Source organism: Erigeron canadensis, chromosome 1 (assembly GCF_010389155.1).
Source record: "Erigeron canadensis isolate Cc75 chromosome 1, C_canadensis_v1, whole genome shotgun sequence".
In the NCBI taxonomy this organism is placed as follows: domain Eukaryota; kingdom Viridiplantae; phylum Streptophyta; class Magnoliopsida; order Asterales; family Asteraceae; genus Erigeron; species Erigeron canadensis.
In genome coordinates, this window is record NC_057761.1 from 39875430 (window position 1) to 39896580 (window position 21151).

Below are 21151 nucleotides of genomic sequence, written 5' to 3' on the forward strand. Positions count from 1 at the left end.
AGTGTTGTACTATATGAATTTGCAAAATCTCAAATAGTATATACATTATGATCGGCCATTGTTCTTGATCTAATGATCTACTAACAATATAATTTTAAAAAAAAACATTTTCTTGCCTAAGATAATACCAAAATACCCACGGTTTCGCCTCTAAATTTAAGAAACTCGTACATATAATATCACAAAAACAGTGGTAAAAACGTGGGTATTTTGGATACTTTACTAACTATTTAGAAAGAAGTTAAATATTAAAAAAAAAAAAAAACATAAAAAGATAGCTTAAAGGTAAAAGAAGAAAAAGGATCCAAAATATTTTACTAGTTGTGTAAAGGATCTGGACAACTTGGTACTTTTCTTTTACTTTCTTGAAAGTTGTTGCCTTTTGAAAGATTTGTGGAGTTAAATCTGCCATTGAAGAATCTTTTGTAAAGCTCCGATCTTTTCATCTCGTCGGAATCTTTTTCGTACGGTGGTGATGGTGGTTGTTGTGGTGGTGCTGGTGGTAGTGTTCTTATTGCATCAACTGTAATACAACTACTATTTAAGTCCCATATTTGAAGTACCAAGAAAATGATGAGTAACACCATCACTGAAGAGTGTAACACCGCCGATCTCCTCCTTGTGCCGGAAAATGACATGGTGGTTAAGAACCCACATAAAGAACACTTTTTCTCCGGTGATGGTTGTGTTAGATATTAGCCGGATATAATAATGTTGATTGTTGGTTTTTAGCTCTATAGGTCAGATAGATAGTAAATAGATATACATATAGATACAGAGTGAGGGAGTGAGTGAGGGAGGGAGGGAGGGAGTGAATGTTGTGTTTTTCTTCTCTTTCTAAATCGACGGTTAAATATGATGGGATCTCTAAGAAAAGACTCATGAGGAGGAGGAGATGGTAAAAAGAAGTTAATTTTCATGCATCAAACGGACCCCACTTTGTACAGAAGAACAAAATGATGACAGGACACCATCACACTTTTTAGTCTTGTACATTTTGTTTTTACAAACACTCTAATTTCATGTAATTGTCCTTCAACAATGCATAAAGTTTATCTCGAACGTCGTTTTAATTGGCCGAACCGGGCCAAGCCTATTCATAAGTTAAGTGAGATTAATATACTCATGAAGTATTTGAAATTGCGTAAGTTTCATCGAGCTTGTATTATTTAACATGAATTTGAAGTTACATGAGTACATTTTGATTGGAGTTCGATATCATAACATATGGTTGAATTTTTTGTACGGATAGGACCGAAATCGATTCAATTGGTGTTAGTAGGAACTTAGCTTGAAATTTTGCAAAAGTGGGGAGTCCAACAATGACAACACCAGACTTGTCCACGTACACACAAGTCTGGTATCTACACCACCGAACTTTTGCAAAAAGGACACCAAATCCGATCTCTACAATACCAAATTTCTGAAAAGCTTGAGATTCCAAACGTGGTTGAATAGTGCAAGATTCCTGGCGAGATATCAAATCAACAAGTCAGGCGGTGTAGATACCAGACTTGTGTGTGCGTGGACAAGTCTGGTGTTGTAGTTGTCGGACTTCCCACTTTTGCAAAATATCAAATTGAAGTTCCTACTTACACCATTTGAAGTGATTTGAGTCATATCCGTACAAAAAAATCCATAATGGTTACTTCATAATCGACTCAAGTTGACTGAGTCTGAAACTCCAAGTTTGAGCTTAACTAAGTAATTACCTAACTGATAACTATTATTATACTATTAATATAATTATCAAATAAAGTTGAAATATAATCTCAATAACTTCAAATTTGTGTTAAATGATACAAGCTCGATTAAACTTATTTTTTTTTAACGGCATCAAAATTATATATATCTTAAGAATATATGGACCTCTAGCAAGATACTAGAAGGTCACACAACAATTACAAACGATACAATTACAAAGCGAACTATATTATCATGAAACGGAACAAGCTAACCGAAAGAGAGAGGATTAGAAAGTCACTCCACCCACGACATGTGTTTCTTTTTAATTCTATTAGATACCCACAAGTATGAATAGGCAATGGAATTTGGCTTATAAAGGTATAGATATCCCGTCTATTCGCTTCCCCTTGTGTGATAATTCTGTCGAGAGTTGTGATCATGTTTTTGGTTCATATGAGGTCGCTTCTTATGTATGGGCGGGTGCCTCTAGTTGGCTACAAGTTGTTCTTTTGGCTTCACATAGACCAGCTGAGTTGTTACAGTCCGTTGATATGATGCATATTTCCATGGAAAAAAAGCGTGTTGTTGAAGCTATTGTCTTTTGTGGCTGTTGGTCTATTTGGAAGTTTCGTAATGATAAGGTGTTTAACAAGGGGAAGCAAAGAAAGGAGTACATCATCGATAGCACCATTGCCTATTCATACTTGTGGGTATCTAATGGAATTAAAAAGAAACACATGTCGTGGGTGGAGTGGCTTTCTAATCCTCTCTCTTTCGTTTAGCTTGTTTCGTTTCATGATAATATAGTTCGCTTTGTAATTGTATCGTTTGTAATTGTTGTGTGACCTTCTAGTATCTTGCTAGAGGTCCATATATTCTTAAAATATATATAATTTTGATGTCGTTAAAAAAAATAAGTTTAATCGAGCTTGTATTATTTAACACAAATTTGAAGTTATCGAGCTTATATTTCAACTTTAATTGATATTTATATTAATAGTATAATAATACTTATCAGTTAGGTAATTACTTAGTTAAGCTCAAACTTGAAGTTTCAGGCTCAGTCAACTTGAGTCGAGTTTTAAACAAGTTTGGTAATTGAGTCGAGTTCAATCTATCATTCAACTGACTGGACTTCATTACACCCCAAACATCACCATTCAAGATTCTCATACTGGTTCGCAAAAAGTACTCCATTTATGGAACAAAAACATGTATTTTTAGAAGTTGTGAATGCATATGTGAGTATTGACATAGATATTTAGTTGTACCAACTCCATAACAATGTTCGGATATACAAATTAAGGACTGAAATGGGTATATTCCTGATTTGCAAGGAGTAGCTAGAATATTTTGAGTGTCTTTGTAACGGGATCATAATTTACGTAATCATGATCTAATTTTGGCCTTTTGTGTCTGCTTGTTACTTTTTTTTTTTTAAAATGTTAATGACAGCCCTAAAGCTGGACTGAGGGTCTTACCACCCCTCCCCTCCCCTCTCCGGTTTTGTTTGTCATCCCCGCTCGCTGCCTAATGCTAGGAATGTCTCACCACCTCTTCCCTCCCCTTCCCACCCAAATAAAGAAATAAATAAAGAAAAAGGAGGGAAGAAAAGACAAAAAGAAGAAGCAAATAAAGACAAAATAAGATAGGTAGCAAAAGCGACACCGTGGACACCAATTTGCTCCCCACCCTATCGGTACCGGGGGTCGGCGCGATGTTCAAACTAGTACCGATCTCCTCCCCAAGGGGCTCCGTTTGTCATTAACAGCTTATTACATGCATAAAAAGTATTATCTTATATACCAATAACTGCCTCCTGAATTTTCGCAAGACAAAGTACAAATTTTAATAGATCAAATTAACTAATAAAGACAACCCTAAGAGCTGTCATTAAAAAAAAAAAAGATATATCACATTACTAAATTAGAATTATAAGTAGCTTAGCAAGGTGTATATTATTTTAGACTGAAATTTAATATATAAACGTCAAAATCAAAAATAGAATTATAAATTCTTTATGTTTCTATACTAAAGAATTGTAAAGTCGAAACCTTTAAAAAATTGAATTCAAGTATCAATTCATCATAAGAAATGCAACTAATCCATTATTCTATACAATTTTTTTCAAATAAAACAGTAATGGTCAATATCAATGTCACGGATTTAATTACACAGTGTATTACACGTCCATTCAATAGAGGTTGGAAAAAAAAATTATATGTCTCCATAACAAGGCCCTTTCAATTTGTACGCACCAATTGATTACAGCATTGAATTTAATCCACTTGTTTTGATCGTGAAAGCTTTTAATTTGTTCATAATTGGACAGCTGTTGAAACAAGTGTACGTGTTTCATCTAATTCTCATCTCGTCCAAAATAAAATGTGAGCATGAATTAACGTGACAAAAGAATCATTAATGTGTTTATCAATCAACTTGCACTAATATGTTACCATCTTATCCAGAATTGTTGAAACACATGATACAGTTTGTTTTTTTGTTTTTTTATTTTTTGTGTAAACATACATCACTAATTAGATTAGTCCTAACCTTTAGAATGACTAGAAATCTAGAATTAATTACAAAAGAAAAGAAAAAAACGTACGTTTCCTTTATTTTTGCAAACCGTACCGTTTGGTGTAGAATTTCATACACACCTCTCGATATTATTGGATTGAAATTAATGTGAAAAAAAAAAAGAAATATGGAAATCATTCGGCAAATGTAATTGAAAAAACATGAAACTTTAAGAGGTATGTACGTATATCACATTACTTGTCACTCAATATATGTTAAAAATAAAGAAATTGATTTGTCTAAAATGTAAGTTTAAAGGTATGTCTAATAAGGAAAGATCGACACATGACAACATAAATGGTAAAAATTAAAAAAGAGAAAATGTGAAAACCATGTATTAAAAATTGAATTAATTAGGCCTATTTTTAATTACATTTGTTAGGCATATCACATTACTCTAAAAATAATTAAGGTAATGAAAAGAAAGTTTCATCGATTTGACTTTGAACTATGATATATGATTGATGATGAATACCCGAAAAGATTAATATGGATTATGGAGCATCAAACAGTTGATTTAGAGTAGATCGAGCAATGATCAAGATACCCAGTTTGGTGCGCACGCGAGATTTGACACGAAAAACATTATGCGGTAAAGGAATGGCCAAAAATTTGCCTATACTCTATAGCAACTCAAGTCAAAGTCATATCACTCAAGTCAAAGTCATATCTATCTATCTTTTATCAACTCAGAACTAAGTCAATGAACAGTCATGTTCTTGGCTCTCACTAACAAGGAATAAAAGAAAGAAATGTCTCTATGAATACTGTCAAATTTACCAAAAGATACATTGTTGTTCTCTGAAAGTCCTCACATAATTATGATCGATTCACACATTGATAGGTTGTCAAACTTAAATGTCTACCATCCGGATAAAAGCTCCTCCAGAGCAAGTATTTATTTATTTTATAAATTTTAATAATTGGGTGCATGGTTGATTTTTTATATGTCACATGGTAATTTATTAAAAGAATTGATTATATATATAAAGAAATATTTGCAATCCTAAGCCTAAAGTTTTGCAAGCCTCATGAAACTCATGAAAAGTGTACACAAGATTCTCAATGTGCATAAAACCAGAAGACAAAACACATGCCGAGGTTTGTAGTTATTATACCATAAAATCTGGGTTCAAAGTTCATTCTAATCATCATATAATTAAAAAATTAATTAAACTTACAAAAAGTAAGATATGTTAATACGTGCAATGTAAGTAGTTATTCTAATTAAACAGCTTTTTATCTAACTAGATGAGTGGAAAAGTTAATATCAATAGCCTTGGCTAGTTTAACATATTACAAATCAAAGGTGTATATGTAATCTGACTAGCACAACAACAATATTGGATGTTTTGTGGAGTTACTATAGACTTGTTTTTGGCAACCATCTTATATAACGTGTTCACGTAATATCTGTTAGAGGTTGATATATATATATATATATATATATATATATATATATATATATATATATCCTTTTAATTTATCATCTTAAAAATCTTCTTGACAATGATATAATGATATCTGAAAAGATCAAAAAACAAGATTATAAAAGATATTTCGCAGGCTCGTCCCATGAATATTAGGTACCCTACTCGATAATATAAATGAGGCCCTCTTTGCACCAAAATTTTTATTTTGTAATAAAAAAGTATAAAGTGTATATAAAAGCAAAAGAACTGTAACAATAATGTGGTAAAAAATAATCTATAGCAAAAATTTTAAATTATTAGTTAATTAACTAAGCCTTATTTAATAATCACAATTATATATAAATAAACCATTAAAAAAATAAACAAGAAATTTAATTAAAACCCGCAAATGAAAATAATGAAAAGAAGTTATTTACTTGAAATTGAAACTAATTACATAAATGGATAATATAATCGTGTTAGCTATTACTTTTATTAAATATAAATGGGATAACTTTTTACAATGCAAATGTTAAATTATTACTAGACTATTTAATCAACCCGGGTTTAACCGGGGACGCTTATTTAAAAATTTAAAACCAAAAAATATATAGAAATATGTATTTAATTTATTGTCAATACATTATAATTTGATACGGAGATAACAACATACTTGTAAAGATTAACATTAATACATAAAACCGATTAGGGTGATGAAAAATTAAAAAGTAATTATCATAAATCAATGGTAGATATGAAACTAAAGTTAAAGAGTTAGGATATTATCTTTCATATTAATTAAAAATAATTAAGGTTAAAAAATAATATGAAAAAAAAAAAAGAAATGGCATATTGCCTAATATAAATAATAGCTTTTAAAATAAAAGAAAATCTATTATGACATCATATATTTTTAAAAATAGTTTAGGAAAAAATAATGGCATGCCACATAGATAAAAAGTTTTTAGAAATAATCTCCTTTTATTTATATAAGAGATTACACATTGAAGTAGATATTAATATATAATATAGTCGTATGAAGTATGAATTTGGTGCTCATTGAAAATTTGGTGCCCTGCTCAAATGTGCTGCATGCACTTAGGCTTCATCGGGCCTGATATTTCGTGAAGTCCATGTGTTACATTCATATATTTTAGGGATAAAACATTTCCCCAACTAATATTATTTACTATTATTGACAATAAAAAAATTTTTTACACCTCATAATTAGGTTTAATTGGTCGATAAGTTAAAACTGTTTATCCAATAAAAATTCAATCTATGTCATAGTTTGGATTAATCTCAAACCTAACTTGTGACAATGTGACATGACTTGTGAACTTGACTAAGAAATAGGTTTGCGACTTGGTTTTGAGACAAAGATGTTAATTTCATATCAAACAACACTAATCAAATGGGTATGCAATGGTGACTGGTGACTCTTGAGTTTATGAATTAGTTGGTTTCAAGTCAAATCATTTAAAATACTTTCCGGCTACCAAGTCCGGTTGATCACACAAAATTGGAACTCAATCCCCCAATCCCGCATAATTAATAATTAAGTTGACGTACTAAAAATCACACCCATTTAATTTTGCATCGACCTCATGTCCAATTTCAGATCTTATTACGTATTGTCAATTCTAGTATTTACACATATTCATTTGGTGAAGTCGGGTATAAAAGTACAAAGTAAGGTGATAGATATTTAAACACACTCGATTAAAACTAGATTAAATTAAAAGTAACAAATATATATACACATATATAGGGTTCGACATGGGCAAAAAAACCGGTTCGGATCATCCGAATTTAGGACCGGAAAAAACCGGTTCCTCAATTAAAAGTAACAAATATATATACACATATATAGGGTTCGACATGGGCAAAAAAACCGGTTCGGATCATCCGAATTTAGGACCGGAAAAAACCGGTTCCTCAATTAAAAGTAACAAATATATATACACATATATAGGGTTCGACATGGGCAAAAAAACCGGTTCGGATCATCCGGATTTGGGACCGAAAAAAACCAGTTCCTCAAGAACCAATCGGTTTGGAACCGGTTTCACTTTCAGATCCAAAAATCGTTTACAAACTGGTTCCAAATCGGTTATTGGACAAAAAATAAAAAATAAAAAAATTGGTCAAACGTTGACTAAGAACCGGTTCCAAACCGAAAAAACCGATTATTCGTTGCGTTGACTAGTTCCGGTTCCGAACCGGTTCCAGCGGCTTCGATCTTTTTGCCCACGTCTATATAGGGTAAGATTCATATGAGAACTATTCACATATAGACTTTGATAATTTCAAGTATAATTTCATCTAATCATATGTGAGCAATTTTCACATATATGATTCACATGTTCTTAAGTTATAATTAAAAGGTTCTAATGGTCTTTTCAATTCAAATAGTTCTCATTTATATATATATATATAGCTTTAATAAATACAGTTTTACCAATGTAGTTAAGGTGATGATATGTCTTATTTTATACCCATTTCCCACGGATGCATTAGATGTTTTAAGTGTTTTCCGAGTCGTTTTTGTATACATTTGGTGCTTTTATGGTACTCATTAGTGTTTCAGGATATTAACAGGTATTTCAGCATGAATTATGGAGAAAACGACATTTTGAAGTGATATGAGCACTTACGGAAGGTTTACAAGACATGAAAATGAGGTTTTAAGTTTTACAGCATTTCATTGTGCCACGGTTCCAGGACTGCCCAGCAGTCGATAGGACAAGACTTTCACTGTGCCACAGTGCCTTCAGTTCTTCAGCAGACTTGGTCATCGAAAGTCAAAGTCAAAGCAGTCAACATCCACACTACGCTGCAGTGTGTTAACTGCGCCACAGTGACCAGACGATTTTTTGTAATTTTTAGGAAAAATATAAATAGCTTGTTCCATAAACCCTATCTTAGTTTCCCACCCGATTGTTGGATCCTTCAAAGGTGTTTTTCATCAATTTAACAATCTTTGAAGATCAAGAACACGATTGGACGATTTCCGTTATTCACTTTCATTTATTTGCATTCGGTAACGATGAATTGTATTAAATTGATCTATTATTCTTATTTAAATATGAGTAGCTAATCACTATGTTATCCATCTTGATGAAGTGAGACAATATGTAAGGATTGCACTATTATTATTAATTTAAAGTTGATTTCAATCATCGTTATATCGAGATCTTGATGATTTGATTCGTTATTAATTATTATTTTGATATTGGTGATATATATGTTCTTCGTTAGTGGTACTAGTTGGAATATATATGTGATTTCAATTATTATCTTTAATCAATTGTCGTTAGTTCATGGTATGATAGTGGATGTCAATTAAAAAAAAGAATCATTTTGTCAATGTGTTGAATAACGGTTGGTGGTACCACGTTACCTTCACATAGATACAATTGTTAATTCGATAATCAAATTAATTAGTTGGTTAGGGAAATTGTTTTAAACATTGGTGGTATCGGCTTTTACAATGAAATTGATTAATTAGGTGATTGAAATAATTTTACAAATGTTGGTGGTACCAGTTTGTGTCTATATTTTGTCACGATTATCGTTATCAACTTAATTTGATTTGAACTTCATTTATGTGCAATCTGAACATGTTGTTGAGCGGATTCAAGATGGATGTCTTTTAAATTATTGTTTATAATCAATTTTCTCTATCGTTTTAGGACGATCTCTGCCCCAGTAACACCGGATTTAATCTATTTACTTTTACTTCTGTTTCTGCAACATGACAATTCGGTCACGAAAACCCCATTTTTACTTGAACTATTTTATCTGAATAATTACTTTATTTAGTCCTTGTGATCGACCTCGGATTTACCAAGCTAATTACACTACATACGAACGGGTTCACTGCTTGTGAGTATATTGTAGTCGGTCGCTAGGTGATTCGTGATTATAAATTTTAAGACTCGATTTCATACATCAGGTGCATAAAATAGTTCTATAATTATCATAGAACTTAGTTTATGAGCTTTTGATATAAAAGATACAACTTTTTATGTACATTATTTACAGCACTTAAGATCGTATTTATTATTTTTCAAAACAAATAAATAAAATAAAATAGGATGGAGAATTTGAGCCACTGTATTTTCTTGATGACTATTGTATTTTATGATTTTTTTAAACCAGCGAGTTGATGGTTAGCATTCAAAACAACACAATGACATTTAATTAAGCGATATGCGAAGTTAGAATGACATATGTCTGAGATGAACGTCGGGACTTTCGAACCCCTCCCCCTCCTAATATTCTTCATCTCTTAATAATCCACCTCTACAAATGTAAAAATGTAGGAATCGGACCCCAGTAAAATAACCCAATGTCTAAGAACTTATTAATGGGCTAATAACCCCATTGGCGACTATTGTATTCTTTTTATATTAATTATAAATAAAAAATAAAAACTTAGAGCAACAAGTTATTAGTCTACTTGTTGATCTCCACTATTCACGTCGCAGCCACGGCCGCTGTCACCACCACGCCACCGTCGCTAAGATCATCGTCCTCACATGATACAGACATTTGTCTAGTTAAATCCGTATGCATATCTCATCCAATCACGAAAATTGAACACTTTTGATTAGGGGGCACATTTTGCCAATCAACCATCAAATCTAACTTTTTCACTAAGACTTACATATAACATGGGAATGGTTTTTAGAGGTTTGTTTTTGAAAGGTTTGTATATATATTTTTTCCAAGGGCTTCAACCCCTTTAGCCTTAATAAAAATCCGTCCACCAGGCTATGAGAAATAATGGGTTCTAACACCCCCCCCCCCCCTCCTCCTCTTTTCTTTGGAGTGAGGGGTTCCCCTAACTCTTTTTTTTTTTTTTTTTTTTTTTAAGTGTTATTATTAGTAATTACTTTTGTTTTTTCATTTATTAAAAACTTAAACTTTTTTGTTATTAAAAACTAAAACCTAGCTAGCCTCCCGCTATCGTCAAATCTTTGTTGAAAATACCTATACACCATCTCCAAATAACCACAAATCCTCAAAAACAACCTTTTTTGCATACGAAAACGACGTCTAAATTGTCTCGGGTTGTAAGTTGGTTCGTTTACAAAGTAGTCACGCATTAACCGTTCTTGCGCCTCTGCACGATGACGTACAAGCGTGACCCGCCTCTGAAATCGCGGTCGCGGTTCTCGTTCTCCCACTCTAAACGCGGTTTGCATCACTAGATTAACGGTCATAACAACCGCATACTCGAGGGCATCATCATAATCGTCGAATCCATAAGACTTTTCGCTTGATGATGACGAAGTTGACGAAAAATCAAATATATAGGTGTGCTTGTATGTGTTTGTGTATAAAAGGTTTGTAAGTATGTATGTATATATATATATGTGGGAAAAGTGAGTATGTAGTTGTTCTCCATCTAAGCTTAAATGAGGAACCACTCATATACAAATATTTTAATATTTGTTTGAATTTTAAATAAATACATGGCCCCTTATGATTTTTATGATTATAAAAACCGAATGTGAATGGTTCCCCATACTCATTTCCCCATATATATATATATATATATGAAATAAAGGGAGAAAAACAAAAAACAAAAAAAGGAGTCGTTGGCAACTGCTAGTTGCCTATAAACCCATGCGAGAACGAGCGTCCAAATTCAAACGGGAGGAAAAGGTTTTTGGCCTAAAACGCCCCTGGGGGCAGTATGCTGTGCGTTCTCCTAGCGTTTCAGGGGCGTTCCTAGCACTTTTTGGGTGTGCCACAGGGGAGAACGTTTTACTCCATATGGCCTAATCTCACAATAATTATTTGAATCGAAGATCATCAATTATTAAATATAAATTTTTTAGTTTTTTTCATGATAACTTATATAATTAATATATGAGAAATGTTACAATCACCAATTATTATCAAAAATATTTACTTATCATAATTTGTAAAGTACACCTATTTTACAAAAATATAAAAGTTTGAGCTTGAAAGACTGTAGGTCTGGCATTGTACAACGGACAACTGCACAAAGGAAAAGTTAAAATGTCAGGTACCTTTTTGTTACCAAAATCACATAGAAAAAGTGGGATTTGTTTTGTTGGGAATTAAAAAAGAAAAAAAGTCCAAATTTAGATCCTTTTTATGTAACTTAATTAATTATTTACTGGGTAAAGTCGAACAACTTTATAGGATTCAAATATGAAAACTTTGGCATCTTTTACTTTCTGTTTTGGCCATTCTTTTGTTTGCACATTTAAAAGCCTCTTGGATGTCTTCCCTTTGAATTTTTATCATTTTCCTTGTTATGTCTTCAACTTCTAAGACAATCGTACCCATTTTAAACTTATACTCAAATCAAATCATCGGCTGGATCAACATTGTTATGACAAGTTACTGTTACAGTCATCTTTGATATAAAATATTAAATTTAATATAATAGTTTATAGATATAAATACGGTAAATTAATGTATCTTCTTAGATTGACATATTAATGCGTTCATTTTTTTGAGTTGACTATTTTCAAATATAGAAAATGGAGATGATGAAAACTTACGGCGTGTTTTGGTTTACAGAATATTTTGAAAAATAATGGAATCTTTCAAAGTAATTGAAATTTAAAGGAATGAAATTTGACAGAATATTTTTGATTTTTTAAAAATTTACGTGACGGAAGGAATCCAATCCTAAAGAATGGAGATTTTATCGAATAATGGAATGTTTACATTCCAACGAAACTAAATTTTTCCATTTTTGGACAATCAAACACAACAAGGATTGAAAGTCATATTCAAATCCATCAGATTATGATGTGAACCAGACACGACCTTAAATTTCATAGATAAAAATTTGTGGGTAATAAAATTTTGAAATATATTTAAATACATTGCTTGTGCCTTAATCTCAAAGTGGTTCGAAAAACTTTAATGATCGTGTATCCTTTGGTTTTCATGCTTGTATATCATATCGTATGTATTCCATTTTTTATTTTTTATTTTTGAACAATCACATCTTATGTATTAAAGACAATTTAATTTATATTTGCGTTAGGTGGAAATAATTTAAAACCAATTTTCTTCTTTAATAAGTTATCATATCGTATGCTCTGAAAATATTATCATAATTTTTTAACGATATAGATATTTTAGCGAATGCCAACAACTTTAACCTATAAAATTGACTCCCTAGTCCCTACGCACTGATTTTAAGAAATAAAGTATAAATAAAAACGTGATAATTTTATACTCGTATAATTTAACTATATACATTTAATAAAAAAAAAAAACAAATAGAATGCTTACATAATGTAAAAAGCAAGAAATTAAAACAAATCGTAAAAATTTCATCTTGAAATCATCAAAAGCCAAAACTGGAAAGGAAAATAAAAGAACGAAAAAAAAAGAGGAAGCAAACAGACGAGAAACTATATGCAACGATAGCCTGCTTAATTGTCTCATTGTTCAATGAACAATGGTCACATGTACATAATGTCGGTGGCCGGCAAGACCCCTAACAAATAATAGTACGTATTAGTCAAATTAATAGTAATATTTGTAGTCTTTGAGCATTAGCTCAATGGTTAAAATACCATCCCCTTATACATGAGGTCTTGAGTTCAAGCCTTGGGAGGACATAAGAAAGTCCTTTTATGAGGGTTTGGCTTGGATATACCCATGTTCAAGTCTGAGGAGGCAGGGTTTACCCATATTGATCGTCGTGCCTTCGGGCGGATTAGTAGGGGGTTTTCCCCCCATCGGGTATTTAAAATAGGCATTTCTACTTCGAGGAAGCTCTCTAGCGCGGACCCAGTTAAGACAACGTATGCTAGACCTTCCGCTGTCGAATCGCGACACGAAGTTTCCAGCGAAATTCACCTTTAAAAAAAAAAATAGTAATATTTGTAACGTAATTATACTTCGGTCACAATTTATTCTAAAAGTTACAAATGCTAAATTAAGTCAATGACTTTTAATATGGACATCTAAATTTTAGAGCTTTTTGACCTGTTCGAAAACAATGTTACGTAGACCTTTGAGGGCAAAAAATATGTATAATATCTAAAAAAATGTATAATTAATTGTTCAAGTCATCTATTGCAGTTAAAGTAATGCTAGAAAGAATTAAAATAACTTTATACCTTTATAGAATGAAAAACAAAATCAAAAACAGAGAAGGTTTTTTTGTTCATAACTGATTATGAATAAAAAGACAATCTGATTATTTTTCAGTGCCATCAAACTTTATAACATAATGATTTTATTTAATATAAAAACGAGTATGCGTCTCCAATAAGTTTTAGATCATTTTGCAAAGATTAATGTGGTGCTTTTGGTTAACTTATTACTAGCGTCAATCTTTCAGAGTTGTTTTAGTACGTCGTTGAATTTGAAGTGAACTTTTAAGTGTCCTTATTAAATCAACCAAGTAGTTTAAAATTAAAAGTCATCCATATGTCGCAGAGTAGTTGTTGATATCTATAATAATTATCATTCTTTACATATACAGTTATCAAATTTAGGAGACCCGTAAATTTTAATGGCCCGGTGGAACCGTACCACTTACATAGTTACATGCCTTGAGGACGGCCGTTAAATGGATGGACTGGACTACTTTTTTATTTGACATGTGGATATTCACAACGGAATGTCTAAATTATAGAGAGTTTATTTGTCATTGGGCTATCAACCCGTGGTTTGGACTAAACTAATGAAGTAATAAAATTAACACATAAAAGTTTATAGTAAATTACACTTTTCGTCTCTAAAGTTGACACGTTTTGCCTCAAACTGACTTGACGAGGAATCCATTCTCGCGAACAAACACAACCCCCCTTTAAGTAATAAAATTACAACTTGACCTTAAATTTGGCAGAATTTTGCAATCAACGTCCTTTAGCCATACGGCGTTAAGTTTTAGCCGTTAAGTCCCACACATGCAAAACACGTGAGGGACTAAAAGTGCAAAAGGTGACCAGTTCAGGGACGAAAACTGAAATTTACATTATGTTGTCATCATCTTCATCTTCTCCAGCTGAGTGGCCGAAAAATTCGTCAGAAAACTTAAAATGTCGATATCTCACTCGTTTCTTCGAATTAGACAACGAAACCACCACCAAACCTCTCAAAATTAATTTCCGCACGAATCCTAAACAAAAGATTTCAGATTCAACACTTATTGAAAAACTCAAAATCTCGCCGGAACACAAACTGCTGACCAAACTCAACGAAATGAATAAATCATCACATCAACATGCTAGAAATCATCACATCAACATGCTCAGAATTCTATCATGAATAAAACCTTGTGATTTCCAGATCAATTTGAGACAGGAGATTAGTAACATGAAACCATGACGTTTTTTTGTTTGATCTAAATCCAATATGGAGTGTATCACTAGATTTATGAGAGTCTTTTTTCTTGTTTTGGGGTTAAAAATCAATTTCTACAAGTCTAATCTTTATAGAAGCAGTGTTGATGACCCAGAATTTCTGAGCTAGCGGATAAACTAAATTGTAAGTCATACTTTTCCTTTCACGTATTTGGGTCTTAAGGTATTTATTCAAGAGTTGGAAACCAGTATTTGATTTAGTGAAAGCACGACTCTCGTTATGGAAGGCCTCGGTTTTATCTAATTGGAGGGCGGGTTACTCTATTACGCTTGGGTTTTGTGACCACGGTATTTTGAGTTTTCCGATAAGTATTGAATCTGAAATCTTTGGTTAGGATTCGTGCGGAAATTAATTTTGAGAAGTTTTTGTGGTGGTTTCATGGTCTAATACGAAGAAACAAGTAAGATATCGACATTTTAAGTTTTCCGACGAATTTTCCGGCCACTCAACCGAAGAAGATGAAGACGATGACATTATATAATGTAAATTTCAGTTTTTGTCTCTGAACTAGTCACCTTTTGCACTTTTAGTACTTCATGTGTTTTGCACGTGTGGGACTTAACGGCTGAAACTTAACGTCGTATGGCCAAGGGACGTCGATTGGAAAATTCTGCCAATTTTAAGGTTAAGATTGTAATTTTTTCACTTAAGGGATGAAAAGTGCAAAATATGACAACTTTAGGGACGAAAAGTTTAATTTACTCAAAAGTTTATAACCATAGAGGTAGATGGATGCCTTAAGGCCATCTGTAGTGAGGCCCAAGTATTAGGCCCATTATCTCATACACTTAATTCATATAGGGCTTGGAAGATTTTCAAATTGAACTTCTCGTTTATAGCTTTGGGAAGCATAAAAGTGGAAGAAGTGCATAACTTCGATTTACTCATTTACTCCAGAGCGTAATATTGTGGCATGTTTGTCTACATGATTCAAAAAGACACTAGCCGAAAAAAATACTCGATCATATTTAAATAAGTATATGCTTTGTTACCATTGATTCATTAGAAGGCGTGCTTAGAGTTGAGTTGTGCTAGAAAGATCGGTTTAATGAGCCGATCGATGAGTAGTGAGTACATGAAGTAACATAAACTAAAAATCAATGCTACGATAACAAACACCACTCCTATGATGAAAATGAAGTTACCTTCCATAATGTTTCACAAGAAAAACTTCTTCTCCCCAAAAGAACTCAACCTACATACAACAACACAATGCAAACATATAAGTTAGGTGAATTTGGTAATATTTTGGATAGACTTTATACAGTTTAATGAATAGCGATGATATGTAAATTTGCTGACGGTCCAAACATGATTTCCACCGAGTGCTATAACTCACGAACTTGGCCACACCCATAAGCAAGCTATAACTCACGAACTTGTCAACTGTACGTGTCGTTATTGGAACAAAATTGAAACTTTGTGGATCAGTCGATCCACAGAGGTAGTCTGCGCATAAACGTTTCTTATTGATATTATTGGAAGTTTGGAACAATAAAATTGAAACTATGTTACATAAATTTGTATATTTGGAGTTCATTTTCATTTGGAAACTAAAATTTCCGTATAAATTAAAATATTGGCTAAAACACACTATGATTTGAAACTTAACACAATGTGTTTTTAGAAAACAAATTGTGTTAAATTTAGATCACAATGTGTTTTTTTATATATAGCGTGTAAAAATAAATAAAAAACTGGTCAAACACACTGTGATTTGAAACTTAACACAATGTGTTTTCTAAATGTGTTAAGTTAAGATCACAGTGTGTTTTGACCAGTTTTATAATTTTCACGTAAATTTTAATTTTCAAAAGATCACAACTCTATCTACAATATTGGTACAAAACTTGAAAGTTTGTCACCTACATGTTACATACTTATATAGTCAATATCTATATCTTAAAACCAAATAAAAAAAAATCTGTAGACATTATATTTGCCACATCCGAATACATGGTGTGCATTTGGGGAGCTAGTGGTTGGGAATGCAATTTATGTTCTATAACTGTTTTTTTTTTTACAAAAAACCACAAGAAAATTATGTCTTGTTACGATAAAACGTTTAAATTAGTGTTCATAGCATCCTATTAACATAATAACATTCACGAGTTCTAGACCTAAAATTTCTTGGTAGAGCAATTAAATAACGACTCTAGTTATATAAATATAACAATAAATTTAATTAAAAATAACGAAAAGAAAAAAAAAAAAAAAAGTCCCTCATATAGTCATATATATGAGGTTATATATGTAGGGCTAGCTTGGTTGGTAGTTGATGAAATGAGCTGGTCATATGGTTGGTTGAGCTGTTGTAGAGCCCGCTATTTGTTGTGAAATTCTAGCCTTAATTACTGAAAAAATTCTCAATCACATGGGCTTAGCTAGCCTTGTTCAAAATAAACATTTTGAAGGAGTCAATGGAAAGCGGACTCAGGGCCAAATATCACCATATATGTTCACATTTTCCTTTATTACTAATTTTTATTTTTATTACTAAATAATACTACAAAGTGGTTACCATTTTATAGAAAAGCGGGTTTCTACCGACATTAGAAAGCCATGTAGTTATTCTGAACTTCCAAACACTTTTGGGTATGCCATTAAGGGAAAGGGTTTATAAAAAGGTCACTATGGAAATAACTCGATATAATCACATATGCATTTCCCCGGCTAGTTTTGCCAAACATACCCTAATTAAGTCAAATAATTGTACTTGCTGCATATATATATTTATATAACATGAACTTGAAAATCACCTACTTTAATTTTACCCCTGATGATTAAATATGCTGGATGATATTCTTTAAGAAGAGGCTGTGCAGCCCAGATTCATTGCCAAAACCAAATCAAATGGAATTAATTGTATTATAAAAAAATTAAAATATTAAATCAATAGTTTGAAAACGATGTAAGGCATGTGAAAATAGACCTGCGGGCCGTGGGGAAAGAGAGGCTGGAGTCAATAATAAGAGGCCCATAAATGAGAAAACGGGCGCACACGATAAAGGAAAAGCTAGCAAGAATAGCCGGATAGGTACACGTGTTATAAACGTTGTAATTGTGAAAAATACGAGTGACATAGTTTTCAACTTTTCATTATAACGAGATATGTCACCCGGACGTTGTCTCGGGAGACATTACATTTGTTAACGGTTTAATAAAAGATATTTATTCAAGAGATAAGGTGCCATAAACTTTTTGAAGAAAACATGTATTATTCAAATTATTAAAAACTGACATTTGTCATTTAAAAAATGAACTGTAAAAGTTTTGTGTGAAAGTGAAAGTCGTTCGCATAAAAGTTTAATGCTAAAAGTGTAAGAGACTTATTTGTTGTGGTGAAAATAAAAGAAAATCAAAAAGTATAAAAATTTAGTGCTAAAAGTATAAGGGGTTAAAATGTTGTGGTGAAAATAAAATGAATAGAAAGTTTATTATTCTTTATAAGTTTCCCCGTACATTTCTTTTTAATATATGTGTTATAAAGTTTGTTGTTATAAGAGGTTAAAATATTGTAGTTAAAATAAAAGATTATCAAAGAGTAGAAAAATTTAGTGTTAAAAGTGTAAGTAGTTAAGATATTGTGGTGAAAATAAAAGGATTAAAAAGTTTACTAAGAATTATAAAAGTTTTGTTCTAAAAGTGTAAATAGTAAAACTATTGTGATGAAAACAAAAAAATAAAATAAAAAGTATATTATTCTAAACACGCTTTCCCATACCTTAAAATAAAAGAAAATTAAAAACTATAAAAGTTTAGTGCTAAAAGTGTAAAGAGTTAAATTATTGTGGTGAAAATAAAAAAAAATATAAAGTTTACTAAAAGAATATTGTAGTTTAGTGCTAAAAGTGTAAAGATTGAAAGTTTTGTGTTGAAAATAAAAAGAATAAAAAGTTTACTAAAAAGTATTATAGTTTAGAGCTAAAAGTGTAAAGATTGAAACTTCTTTGGTGAAAGTAAAAAGAATAAAAAGTATACTATTACTAAAAAATATTATAGTTTAGTGCTAAAAGAGTAAAGATTGAAAGTTTTGTGGTGAAAATAAATAGAACAAAAAGTTTACTAAAAAGTATTATAGTTTAGTACTAAAAAATGTAAAGATTGAAACTTATGTGGTGAAAATAAAAAAAATTAAAAAATATACTATTCTTTACGCGCTAAAAAGTTTATTAAAAAGTATTATAGTTTAGTGCTAAAAGTGTAAAGGTTGAAACTTATGTGGTGAAAGTAAAAATAATAAAAAGTATACTATTACTAAAAAATATTATAGTTTAGTGCTAAAAGAGTAAAGATTGAAAGTTTTGTGGTGAAAATAAATAAAACAAAAAGTTTACTAAAAAGTATTATAGGTTAGTACTAAAAAATGTAAAAATTGAAACTTATGTGGTGAAAATAAAAAAAAATTAAAAAATATACTATTCTTTACGCGCTAAAAAGTTTACTAAAAAGTATTAGAGTTTAGTGCTAAAAGTGTAAAGGATGAAACTTCTGTGGTGAAAGTAAAAATAATAAAAAGTATACTATTACTTAAAAATATTATAGTCTAGTGCTAAAAGTGTAAAGATTGAAACTTCTGTTGTGAAAACAAATAAAACAAAAAGTTTACTAAAAAATATTATAGTTTAGTGCTAAAAATGTAAAGATTGAAACTTATGTGGTGAAAATAAAAAAAATTAAAAACATACTATTCTTTACACGTTTTCGATACTTTGTTTTTAATATATACTAGAAAAGTTCACCCGCGCGTTGACGCGGGTATTTGTTTTCTTTTTTCTTCGGGATCCGTTTTTGTTTTTTAAGGGCAATACTACACTCACAAAAGCGTGCTCATAATTTTTAAAAACAAAATGTTACAAAATAAACGTATTACAAAAATTATAACAATAACAAAAGACTTACAAAATATATGTTTAAAAAAAACAAAATAGGTAGAAAGTATTAATAAAATGGTAAAAAAAAATAATGTTAAAATAAAAACAAAGGTTAGAAAAAAAAATGAAATAGAAAAATAAAAGAAAATTAAAATCCAAAAACCCAAAAAGAAAAACAAAAAAGGTGAGAGGCTAATTTTATAAAACCAAAAGTATATATATAAGTTGAGGGGATACAAAAAATTCAGAAACAAAAATGGAGGAGCTGGAATGAAAAAAGAAAACAAATAAAGGCCAAAATTGCAAAAGTTAAAGAATATAAATAGGAGGAAAAAAAAGCAGGTGGGGAGTTTTGAACAAGGATCTTTTAATTCAAAGGTATAGCCTTCAACCAATAAACCACTTGATATTCTTGTATTAAAATTAATAAATGTGCTATTTATATCAGAAATGCATAAAAGGACAAAATAGTTACTGTTTATTACCATCATCTTTAATGATATTCTAATTATAATAACAACGTATTTTTAGAAAATCAATTAGTGATTTTGGCTTTGTTTTGCACTTTTACTGCAATGGGTAAAATGTTAGCAATAAGCCAATAACAAAACACAGCTAGAAATTAGCAATGAAGTACTACAATCTTCTCTTCTCTTATCTAAATAAAACAGTCTTGTTTTTAGAACATTTTTATAAAAAATATCCGACGTGGTCGAATATGGCCCCTTCCCTGCCTTAATTTTTAGAATAGATGGTGTCATAAAAAATTTCCCAAAAACTTAGGGGGCGTTTGGTTGCGGAAAACACCCCTTGTTTTCCATTTCCGTTTCCAAGAAAACATGGAAAACAGAAAACGCGTTCTAATCATAGTTTTCTAAGAATGTTTTTCAAGAAAACAAAAACAATGTTTTCCATTTTTTCATAGATAACTTGAAAACATCTTTTTCTTGTTTTCCATTTTTCATTTTCATTTTCCATTTCATTGCTTCCCCTCCCCTCACATCTTTAACATGTTTTCAAGTTTTCTAATTAAAATGCGTTTTCAAAATTTTTATTTGTTTTCAAGGAAATAAAAACTCCTTTTCATTTTCAACAAAATTAGAAATAAAAAATTAGAAAACATTTTCTACAATCAAACGCGACTTTAGCTTTCTTTTCTCATATTTTTTATTCTGCCTTCCTTTTCCCATTTTATTTAGCAAACAATATTCCTCAATC

General features: G+C 31.1%; 1 protein-coding gene across 1 annotated transcript; it reads left to right on the plus strand.

Annotated features, from left to right (window-relative positions):
* Nucleotides 1-2033: 2033 nt before the first annotated feature.
* Nucleotides 2034-2468, plus strand: LOC122592178. Its single transcript, XM_043764381.1, has one exon. The coding sequence runs from the start codon at nt 2034-2036 to the stop codon at nt 2466-2468; it is 435 nt and encodes a 144-aa protein (XP_043620316.1).
* Nucleotides 2469-21151: the final 18683 nt, after the last annotated feature.

Excerpts from the sequence above, each read along its gene's own strand:
- LOC122592178 (XM_043764381.1), top strand. The coding sequence starts at position 2,034 with ATGAATAGGCAATGGAATTTGGCTTATAAAGGTATAGATATCCCGTCT.